A 12311-nucleotide genomic window follows, 5' to 3' on the forward strand; every position below is an offset into this window, starting at 1 on the left:
TAGACAGCTGGCGTTAGGGTGATTGTGATTCTAAGTGTTGGATGTCTGCTATCTTTGTTGGACAGGTATTCCATTCTAGGTGTTGATGTCTGATATCATGTTTGTTGGGCAGGTGTTCCATTTTTGGTTCTTGTTGCCTTCTCTGGATTTTAGGAAAGCTATGAATTCTCTAATAGAAGGTGCTTCTGTAGGTTGGTGGAGGCAGGAGTAGGGATGGACTAGGAGAAAAGGCTGAGAGGGGCCTTGAGAAAGCCACAGCAGGAGGTGCCGTCTCCTGGGGAAGCTGCCCACATCAATAGGTGCTGCATCCAGGGATTTGGTGGTATTTGGGAATGAGAGGCTCCTCCGAGTAGGTTGCAGTAAGATAGAATATGTTTGGGAAGACAGAGATGAAAGTGCTGGAGGACCCTGGATCTGTACCAAGAGTCTTCCAGCTAATGTGCGTGAGGTTGAAGGAAGGGCACCTATAAGCAAGCTGCTACAGGCTGAGAGTGAGAGTAGAGAGATGAGGTAGTGGGTAGGAAGGACAGTCGGTAGCACCTACCTGATTCCCAGTCTGGTGTGGCTACTGGGGTTCCCAGGTAGACAGTGTTTTCAGCAATCAGTGCCTGACACAGGGAATGAGGATGGGCTAAGAGGGTCTACAGCACTGCTTCTCAACCTTCCTAATGCTGTGACCCTTTAATACTGCTCCTCATGTGGTGGTAGCTCCCAACAGTAAAATTACTTCATTGCTACTTCATAACTGTAATTTTGCTAATATTATGAAAATATGTGATAGGCAAGATATCTGACAGGTGACCGCTGTGGACGTCGCAGCTCACAGGTTGAGAGCCGCTGGTCGATAGGAAGAGGCAAAGCTGGGTTGCACCAGTGTTCAGTGTTGTCCCCAGGGTAGAACGAGGGGCACCTGCAAGCAGGGCTACAGTACTAGGGGCTGATGTAGAAATAAAAGACAGGAAGGATAGTGAAAATTGCCTACCAAGTCAGAGCCTGGTGTGGTCACTCTTGTGTTTTAATATAGTCTATTAGATTGTATCTTTTAAATGATAAGTTGAGGCCATTTGCATTTAAGGTTATTATAGAGAAGGGGTTCGCTGTTTTCTATAAGTTTTAAAAGTGGTCTTCGGTTTTCTTGAACTATTGGCATTTCTTTTCATTTCCTTGCATTAGTTTTGTGGTCTTACGAAGTTGCTGTGGACATGGTTGCTTTTTTCCTAAGTCTGGTTTATTTATATATAGTTCCATGATCTTTCATCTTCCCCATTTAGAGTATTGCCCTAAGAACTTTCTGGAGTTCTGGCTTGGTTGTCATGAATTGCCTCAACTGTGTTTCTTTCCAAATCCCCTTATTTCTCTGTCAGTGTTGAAAGGCAGCTTTGCAGGCACTCTGTGTTCTTGTTTCAGTCGTTTACTTTAGAGCATGGAATATTTCAGTCTAAGCTCTTCTGACTTTTGTGCTTACGTGTCAGAAGTCTGATAATTCTAGTATTTCTACCTTTGTTATGTGAGTCGTTCTCTTTCTCATCTTAATATTAAGATTTTTCTTAACTTTGTATTTCTGACATCCTGACTAAATGTCATGGAGAATTTCTTCACTGGTTATGTCTGTTTGGTCTTCTGTTATCTCGTGTGTCTGGAAGCCTAGTTTCTGTAAATTCGGTAATTCTATTCCATTCAATTTTTCTTCAGTTTCATAAATTCTCAGGTTTAGCCTCTTGAATGTACCACGTACTACTTAGACGTAGCATTCTTGTTCCTTGTTTTTGTTTCCCCCCTTACATACATACCGTATGTATGTATCTATATCTGTATTTCTTTGTCCTCCCTTTCTGAAATTAGTTGATCTTCATGGTCTTGTCTGTCACTTATAGTATCTGTTGTGGTTTTATTTCATTGGCCATCTCCTTTATTTCAGTTATTTCTGTTTTTCAGTGTTTCAGTCTTCTTAATTTTTCTTTTTTTTTGAACTTCAGTTTCAATCTATTAATTGTTGTGTTTACTTTGGAGATTGTCTTGTGAAGGTCCTGGACAGATTTTCTTAATTCATGCATGTTTGATAAGATAATTCTTTGAACAATAAGACTAAATTCTTTCTCAGACATTTCAGCTCTCCAATTCTGGATTTCCTTCTACAGGAGTTGGTCAGTTGGTGATGGGCTGGGTGGTGGTTATGTCATATGTTTTGTGTTGATTTTGTCGTGTTTTATGAGTCCATTGGAGTGGGTTTGGTTTGACTTCCTTCAAACCCTTTGAGATATTCTCTTCTGCACAACGTTAATCTAGGGAGACTGATAAAGCTTGGTATTGATTATGGTATAGATTGCTAACGTAGTCCTCTCTTGGCTATGTGCTAACAGGATCAAGGATGGGACTGAATACTTAACACCAAGGTGATCAGATTGAATGAAAACCTGGGTCACCATTTGGATTCTGTGCCCTCGATGGAGACAAAATAAAAAAACTTTATGCCCAGTGAATCTGTCTATTCTCTGGGGATGATGGTTAGAACCACAGGCCCAAAGAAACCTCTGGGACCACAGCAGTGTACAGATTCTGGTTCCTGCAGTGACCACTGGAACCTCAGAGATGAGAAACTCATTCCCATAGTGATGTCAGAGATCACTAGAATCAATGTTCCAGACTCCCAGGGGACCCTCGGCATACCGGACCTGAAGCTCGAGCAATGCATTGACCTTTTGAGACCACTGGACTGAAGTCCTGGTTTCAGGGCACTCTTTGGTCCCACAGAAACTGGAGGTCTGAGTACTGGTTCTCTCTGGTTATGAAGAAGACAGGGGCCTGAGCACTCTGCTTTAACATAGTGGTAAATACACTAGTAAACCAATGTTTTGATTTTTGTTTTTATCTTTTATGACTTGTTTTTAAATGGAATATATAGCTGTGTTTTAGTTTTTATTTGTAATATGGTTCTTTCTTCATGGAAAATATTAAGAATATATTTTTAAATGTTTATGTCAATACCAAAAGGACCCAGGTTTAAGGATAGTGAAACAGCTCAATAAAATCTAAAGATGTGTTTATAAATGAATACTTTATATGAATAAGTTGTGATCCCATGGGAAAAGCTAATAGAACCATCTAGAGTAGGTTGATAGTGGATATGGTGTTAATGCATGTCCCATTGTCTTGTGGAACGTGTAACCTGAGATCCTTACAGTCCTGTGTTTGGTTGGGGGTCTCCTCTATAGAGAAATGCTAGAAATTAAACACTGTGCTTAGAGAATCCTTATATATTTAGCAATCAGCACGGACCTACTTCTTTATTCCTTATATATTTTCAGTTTTGAATGTTTGTTGCTTTGTTTTCTAAATGCCAAGCATTCTTGCATTCAGAATTTTTGTGGCTACTTATGGTGGTTCTCATAGCAGATGGATAATATTAATTGCAGGAAGAAAATTTTAGTGACTATTTCAGTACAGTTAGATTAGAACTAAGATTAGTGAGTTGTAGTGTTTTAATACATTATTGCTTATACATCCTGTGAGTGGTTAAGGCTCATTTTAAAATTACTTTTAGTATCACCTACTCAGTACTTTATGATTCCAAACTGTTTTATTTTTATTTTGTTTTTTTTGTTTTTTTTTCAGATTCGTTGTTTGGCAGAATTTCTAACCTGAAGACTTAGAAATTTCTTGCTGAAATGTTTATTATTGCTATTTTTTTCAATTTGACTTTCTGTCATGAGAGTGAATGCTGCTTCCTGTAGATGCAGTGTGGGACATTGATGTATTGATCTATCTCTTTCTTTGATCGGGGCTGATGATCTTTCTCACGAGATTTACATTTCACTCGTTATCAAAAATCACTTTGTCCCTAGAAAACTGGAGCCAGGAATGGCATTTCCATATGAAGGGAGGAGAAAGGGGATATCAGATGCTGGGCTTATTCCTGGTTCTAAATGGCTTTGAGTTAATCTGTAAAACATTTGGGGTGCAGAAGCATGGGAAAATGCTCATCTTGCAAGATGACATGAATACTATGTTGTTTTGGTCATGGTAACCAAAGATGCTTGCAATTAGAATAGTCTTAAGTTGTGGGAAATAATGGGAAAGAACTGGTCTATTTTGAGAATTTCATTGTGAATAAAATTCTAAAAGATTCTTGATATGTAAATATATTTTACTTAATGCTAGAAGATTGCTTTGATTGTAGAGACATTTATGAAAAGCTTATTATAAAACATTTTAAGGAAAAGTATAATTTGTATATTACTGGATTTGCTTACTAGATTTATACAATGCCTTATGCTGTCAAATCTGAAAGTATTCTCTTTATACTTATTTAGGATACATAGAAATATTATTAAGGAAATATTCAGTTACTTCTTCTAGAGGACCCTCCCCTCTGGTTTTTTGAGGTAGGGTTTCTCTGTGTATACCTGGCTTCCTGGAACTAACTCTGTAGACTAGGCTGGTCTCAAACTTGGAGATCTGCCTGCCTCTACCCTCCTACCCCAGTGCTAGGATTAAAAGTGTGTGCCACCATCACCCTCAAGATTTCTCTTTTCTTGTCCCTCTTATTTTTCAGTGTTTTCTGATGTTTTAATTACATTACTTTACCCTAAAAATATTCCCCATAATTTAATTTTTCCCTAGTTCTACCAGTCAGTAAGGTTCACACATAGTGTTTTTTTTTTTGGTGGGATTAGGTATTTAGGATTTAGGGTTTCACAATATAGCACAAGCTGGCCTGGAACGCACTGTGTTGCACTGTTTGGTTTATACTTTGGTGTCAGTCTTCCTCCAAAGGACTAGGATTACAAGTGTAACTCATCATACCCAGCTATTAGAGGATATATGTGTGTGTGTGTGTGTGTGTGTGTGTGTGAGTGTGAGTGTGTATGTGTGTATGTATAGTCATATGCCCTTTCCTCTGAGCACCAAAGTCACCTACCTTCTCTCTTTGACGGTCTTTGTGGTCTGTCTGTATGACCGAGTGGGATTTGTCAGGACACTTCCAGCTCATCATGAGTAGATTTATTCAGTTCTGTGTAGTAGTGTGGGACTTGATAGTTGCTCTCTAACAACTCTATAATTCTGTCTGTGTGCAATGACATAATTAGCAGTAACACATTTCCTAAATTTGTAATGTAGTTTTCAAATGTTTAGTCTTGTGTATTTACTGTTTTAACTTAGCTCTGTCTCTGTATATTTATATATCAGATTATTTGTTGAAGAACAAAGCTTTTTAACAGTGCAATTTTGAGGAATTACTGCTGCATTTTGAATGCTGAAAAGAAATGTGTTCATAAGTAGCTGTATTTGCTTGAGGTACCTGACCCTAGTTGGTTTGTTTATGACAAGTGGTGTCCTGTAGGACTCACTGTAGTACTGGAAGCATCTGATCTCTAATGTTCCATGGAAGCCACTAACCACGGTGGCTGTTGAACTCTTGAAGTATAGCTGAAGATCTGAGTTGTCGGGGCTGGAGAGATGGCTCAGAGGTTAAGAGCATTGCATGCTCTGCCAAAGGTTCAATTCCCAGCAACCACATAGTGGCTCACAGCCATCTGTAATGGGGTCTGGTACCCTCTTCTGGCCTGCAGGCACACACAGACAGAATATTGTATGCATAAATAATAAATATTAAAAAAGATGTTCTGCTCTAAAAAAAAATCTGAGTTGTCAGTTAAATTAATTAAAATTAAAATGCCCATCGGTGGCTACTGTATTCTGTATTGGATTGTCAGTGTAGGTCTTTTTGGACCAGAATCAACATTCAAAAATTGTGACTTTGTAATAGGATGTTAAAAGGCATACAGTAATGACATTAGCATTAGATAATGGCCAAGGAATACAGACAATCAGTTTTGACTCTAAACTTGTAGAATTAAATTAGACTTTTTAAAAAAGGCATACATCTATATTTTTTGTTTCATGTAGTTGCTGTGATTGGCTGATAAATGTTTGTCAAAGGAAGAAAGAACTGAAAGCTCGAACAGTATGGCTTGGATGTCCAGAGAAGTGTGAAGAAAAACATCCTAGGAATTCTATAAAAAATCAGAAATACAATGTATTCACCTTTATACCTGGGGTAAGATGATTACATCTTCAATGTCAATTGTATGTCTGAGCTTGCTACCTTTCTTTGCTTTCTGCCGATACATGGAGAGACTGCTGGCTGATGTCACTGTCTGTCCACGCCAGCATCTTCCCATTTCAAATGATGACTTAAGACTTTTTTCTTTTGCATTTTTCTAGCTCTGTCTACTTTTAAAAAGTGCACAGTTTGGTTATTGCTTTCAGTTCTTGATAAACATTTATGTTATAGGAATATAAAAGTATAGAAATACTAAAGAAAATGTAAATGATCAGGAAGCACATAATTTTGGGGACACTTGAAATTTGTTTGGAATGAAAAGTAGAATGTAGTGTTGAAGTCTGCCAAGGAATTTATAAAGGAAGTACACAATTTGTTCATATAAACAAAGTATTTCTATGTATTTATTTATAGATGCCCTTTCTATATTCAAGCTGTTATTCTCAGGCCTTGTTACATTGTTAACTCATGAGTTATTGGTAGTTGAATATATTGTTAAATTTAAAATCTGAAGTTTAAATATCTTAATCCTTTTTTGTTATTAATTCTTTTGATTAAATTATAAAACTAGTTTTATCATGAATTTGGAATAGTGGATTGGTTTCTGCTTTATATCACTTCCTTTTTTTAATAGGTTCATGTTTCTTTATAAGCATAAAGGCAACTGATGGATTATGAGTCTTTTTTATTCTACAGGAATTTGTTTTCTTTCTAATCATTGATTCTTTGGAGATAAATCAACGTGATTGATCTGTAGAAAAAATTCAATCGTGTATCTTACATTTCTGTAACAAAAGTGTTGGCAAAGTTTAGCTGTTGGTTCTTACTCTGTTTTGTAAGAAATGCTCTGTTTTATATGTTTATTCAACTAACTATGCTAAGTTTCTTTTGGACTGTAATGGTCTTTTCTACCCCAGTCCCCAACCATTCACTAATAGACTTGATATCTAATGTGCTTCTTTATTAAAACATGAGATTAATGACTCCATAATCAACAGACTAATCTTTTATCCTAACAATAAAATCTTTTATCCATTTTGAATCAGATATTCTCATTTTTATTGAACAAAATCACTGTTTTCTCCTTAAGTATAAAGTACTAAACGCAAAGTGTCTAAGATGGTACATTTTCCTAACGGTCACTGGTCACTGAGTATATTGTAAAGTATCGGTCATAGTTAAAGCCAGTAGTGTAGCTCAGCTTTGAGGAGTATAAATTCCCACAGCCATTGGCTGCATTCTGAGAATACCTGTTGATGGCTCTGCACAATGCTTGGTTACTGTGGGCATGATTTTCTCCTTTATCAAGTCTCGGAAATTAGTCTTTTCATCTAAAACGTAGTATTTCAGAAACATTTAGTAATTACACAGTAGGAATTCTATGCCATTTTTAGCACAAATGGCAATTTCTGAATTGCTAATAGATATAATTTGTGCTGAGATTTTACAGAAATTGCTGAAGAAAAAGAGCTTTCTTTCCTGCTGAGATTAGTTTATGAAATAATTGAAAACATTTTTAGACAGCAATTGAGCATGATTATGGATATGAACATATCGAGTATAACTCTTTGTTACACATAGAATTGTATGACGATGCAGGTAGCTTCCGTGTGTACAAACTGGCTCTAGCTCTTTAAGCCACAGTAACCATTTACCCCATTGTTCTCTTGTGGAAATTGCTGGGTCTTACACCTGACACAAGGAATGACTTTACAGCTTTGTAAGCTTAACTGAAAATACTGTTTGTTATTTGGATTATTTTTTCTTTCCTTTCATTTTTTTTTTTTTTGATACAGGGTTTCTTTATGTAGCCCTGGCCATGCTAGAATTTGCTATGTAGACTAGGTTGGCCTCCAACTTTGAGAGATCCACCTGTCTCTGTCTCCTAAGTACTGGGATTAAAGTTGTGTATAACTGTGCATGCCTAAAATTATTCTGTTAACAATAACTCCAATTGCTTGTTTTTAAAATTATTTTTTAGTTTTGTTTTTTGCTATGTCCTGATTAAATATAGGGCCTCATATGTGCTAGCCTGCTGCTGAACTATTATCTTCAGCTCCAGAAGACTTGTTCTGGATTAAAAAGAGGAAAAGAAAACCAAAACGAGCAAAGTAGCAAAACCTTTCAGTTTTAGTAATCTTAAAATGTATTAAATGATGAAATTTATTTCATGTTTGAAAATAATGTAACAAATCAAGTACTAAAAGACACTAAAGCAGATGTAGGCTGCTGTCCTCTGAAAACTGGTCTGTTATTTACATATGTTCATATGAATGGTTTTTCTATTTTGAGAGCTAGTAAGTCAAATATCCTTAGTCATGTTTAGATCTATTGACTTGTTCATTATATGTTTGTAAGGCTCAGTGTCTGTGCTAAAAAGCACACTGGTATTATATTTCATTTGTGTGTGTGTGTATGTATGTATGTATATTATCCTGTTTCATAAATATTGGACATTTAGAGTTTTCCTTTTTAAGAGCTTTTTAAGACTCTTTGGTACTCAGATATTATCTGTGTGCTCATTTAAAGCAGAAGGGTGTCATCTGCTGTGATGTGTGTATGTGAACAATGTAGATTTCATGCAAAAAAATTTCTAGGGAAGTGTACTTTTAATATAGTTGAAAGTCCTAATTATATTTAAAATTATATCTTACAATTAGGGTAATCTTAGCATGCCTTTTGAAAGCTAATGTCTGAAGTAATTTACTCTGAATCAGCATACTTTCAATGATGGAAATGTGTTTGCTTGCTTTGTTGAGTTTAACTATTGGTTGAAGTATTAATACATTTTTGTTGAGGGGATTTTGCTAATTTCTTTATTCCTTTTTAGGTTTTGTATGAACAGTTCAAGTTTTTCTTGAATCTTTATTTTCTGGTAGTGTCCTGCTCACAGTTTGTGCCAGCATTGAAAATTGGCTACCTCTACACCTACTGGGCTCCTTTGGTAAAATACTTCTATAGTTATGCTATATTATTTAATGCTTAGTATATCAATTTTAAGTTGACTGTATTTTTTATATGGCATTTCTGTGCATCATTGAACTTTTGGTAAAAGACCATGCTGAACTTGCACGAGTCCTGTAGTAAGTGTGTAAGAGCTGCAGGAGTGTAGGTCCCTCCTCTTGGAGGGGGTCACATTGTGTCTTGCCTGTGGCCCTCTACATCTGTACTGGGGTAGCGGTGTCCTGCCTGCTCCTGCTGCTCCTGCCTGTGCACTGCAGGAACTGCTGCTGGCTGGCTCTGTTGATTACTCTCCTGACACTTGGCGATGGTGAAAGCTCTGAGGTCTTTGATTACAGGATAGTTTCTGGTTCCTTGCCCAGTGTTTTCTCAAAGGCTGATAATGGTATACCTCTTTCAGATATATTCTTTCTTTATAGTTTTAAATGATATGTTGATTGTTTTGCTTGCTCTTTCTTTGGTTATATGACCAGAAATATTACAACAGATAAACTTATTCCCTCCATGCAAGAAGGTGAAATGTTCAGGTGTCCTCTAAATGTGACTTTAGAATTGAAGGTCTAAGGTCTGCTCTTTAGCTGATCCATGCTAGGTCATGGCCCTTTTCCCACCTAGAGACTTCTCAGTGAGGCTGTAGAGCTGAAGGGGAGTAAGGTCTTTGGCCCAGGTCAGGTCCAGTAAAGTTGTACCGAGGCGTTACTAATGACTTCCAGTCCACAAGCCCTAGCAGTACGGTTTATTTGAGGAATAACAGCAGCATTCCATAGTTGTATGGGATATAAATACAAAATTACTGAATAAATTAATGCATGTTTTACTTGCTAAATGTTTTATTGTTGTGAAGAGACACCATGGCCATGGCAACTTTTATAAAAGAAAGCACTTAATTGGAGTTGGCTTATTTACAGTTCAGAGGTTTAGGTCATTATTGTCTTGGCAGGAAGCATGAAGGTATGGAGGCAGACATGGTGCTGGAGACGTAGTTGAGGGTTCTTCTGGATTGGCAGGCGGCGCTCGGGTGCAAGAGAGTGGCACTGGGCCTGGCTTGAGAATCTGAAATTTTAAAGCTCATCCCCAGTGACACACTTCTTCTAATAAGACCACATCTACTCCAAGGCCACACTGCCAATAATGACTTTCTTATGAATCTGTGGGGGCCATTTTCATTAAAATCACCACAAGCAGTTAGGTTCAAAGAGACATTGGCACTGATCTACCAGAAAATGTGATTTTTGACACACAACCACTGTAGCATAAATCTGTGTGGGCCACCCCTTTAGAGGGTTATCAGTATGTATTAAAGACCTTTAAAATGAGCTTACTATTTTGAAGGGGTTTATTCTAATGTGGTGCTTGGTAAGACCAAAAAATGCTTAATACTGTTTTTGAGACATTTTAGTATAAAACTGCAAAGGCTATGAAACTAGAAAGAAGTCCACAGGAGAGACAGAGAGGTGTTCATTGAGGGAGACCAGTAGGACATGTGAGACAAGGAAGCGTGGGAGTGGGTAGAAGAGTGTAAGGTGGGGTGGGAGTAGAGGAGAAGAGCCCAGGAGGGAAAAGAAACATTTTGTGTGAAAAGGCTGTAATGAAATGGAATACTATACATTCTCATTATAAGATCTTAAAGTGCATGTAGGCTGAATTCACAACTCTTGAGAGCTCATTTGTGTCTAGCTCTACCACAGGTAATGTTGATAACGTGAACAAAGCCAGACAAAATCCTCCCCTAACAGAACCCGAATTGTCAGGGAGAAGATAGTTTAGAAACAGATACTGGGCGAGGTCAGAGAACAAGTGCATAAACTTGCATTTCACAGCGAAAACGCAAAGCCCAGAACAAACCTCTGTTGTTTTCGCGTGGCCATTCTCATTCTGCTTCACTGTGAGGTAGTGTCGGGGGCTGGGTAAATGTTTGCGTGACTACCTTAATCTAACTGTGCGATGTTTTATGATAAAGTGATTTTTAATAATAAAAATATCAAACCTATCTTACAATTCTGAAATAAATTCCATATGGTTAAATTAAAAAAGAATTTCTTTGGTGAGTTTGTAATTAAAGAGCCAATAACATACCAGAAGCCTGTTTCTTAGATTTGATGATGAACCAATGTGCTCACCAACTCTTTCAGATTTCTGCTAAATCAGATGTTAAGAGACATGTCCACAGCACAAGCATTCATCAATAGTCATCCTTCTGATCTCTCAGATACAAGTTTTGCTACTGCAAAGTCAAGAAACAAAAGAAAACTTCAAAAAATAATTCAATTCTCATATCTAAATTTGACAACCAAATTCAAGTCATGAAAGAAATAAAACAAAAAGGACTTTTCATTTCTACCCCTTACTTGCATAATGAACTAGTTCATATTAAAATACATATCTAAATACAATTAAAGCCTTATCTGCCCAAAAAATGATAAAGCACTTTAAGAACAACAGTTCTTATCAACTAAAGTATGTCAACTCAAGATATCATGTGTGCTTAAAAGCTCACCCTAAGAGAGACTTCATGTAAACGGAGGCTTTTTGTACTGTCCAGTCCCTCAGCCACTTCTAAAATAACCATTCAGAGCTTAATCTTACTTATAAATACTTGGCCAGTGACTCAGTGCTGTAGGAATTCCTTTAAGTTACCCACACACTTGGGCATGGCCTCTTATACTATATATGCCGATGTAAAGCACACATCTGGCCTCTCTTTCGGCTGTGGGATTCGGTTGCTGTTCTCCATTCGAGCAGAGGATTGTGATCTATGAGTCCCCCCTAAATAAATAACCCTCTATTATACTCAAAAAAAAAAAAAAAAAAAAAAACCAAGCCAACAAACTTAAAATGAAGTCGGAAGAGGAAATGGGTAAAAACATGAAAGCAAGGACACTGCCTTGGTGTACTGTATGGTCTATGGATGCATAAGCACTTGCACATGTGCATGCTCTCACATACATATACACACAGACATACACACACTCATACAAATACATACAAGTTCATCCTAAACCTTGGGTAAAATAACCAACTTTATGAAAAGATCAAATAAAATTCTTAATGAAGTATCCAAATAAAAGCATTTTCCTTTTATTTTTTTCCTCGAGAAGCCTTTGGGAGACAGAGCCAGGCAGATAGATCTCTATGAGTTGAGGCCAGCCAGGTATATATAGGGTGTTTCAGACCAGCCAAGACTACATAGTCAAACCTTAGTAGTAAAAAGGAATTAACAAAAAAAAAAAAAAGTGAAACCAGAGTTAATAATAAAGGCAAAGTGCCAAAACAAAATATGACTACA

General features: G+C 37.1%; 1 protein-coding gene across 3 annotated transcripts in view; it reads left to right on the plus strand.

Annotated features, from left to right (window-relative positions):
- The window catches only part of Atp9b (ATPase phospholipid transporting 9B (putative)), a 196040-nt gene that overhangs the window by 19884 nt on the left and 163845 nt on the right, over positions 1-12311 (plus strand). For all 3 annotated transcript variants that reach the window (XM_057788553.1, XM_057788554.1, XM_057788555.1), the window contains exons 3-4: positions 5908-6058; positions 8895-9008. In XM_057788553.1, coding sequence (XP_057644536.1) covers positions 5908-6058; positions 8895-9008 — 265 coding nt within the window. The remainder of the gene's footprint in view (positions 1-5907; positions 6059-8894; positions 9009-12311) is intronic.

The sequence above is a fragment of the Chionomys nivalis genome, chromosome 14 (assembly GCF_950005125.1).
Source record: "Chionomys nivalis chromosome 14, mChiNiv1.1, whole genome shotgun sequence".
In the NCBI taxonomy this organism is placed as follows: Eukaryota; Metazoa; Chordata; class Mammalia; order Rodentia; family Cricetidae; genus Chionomys; species Chionomys nivalis.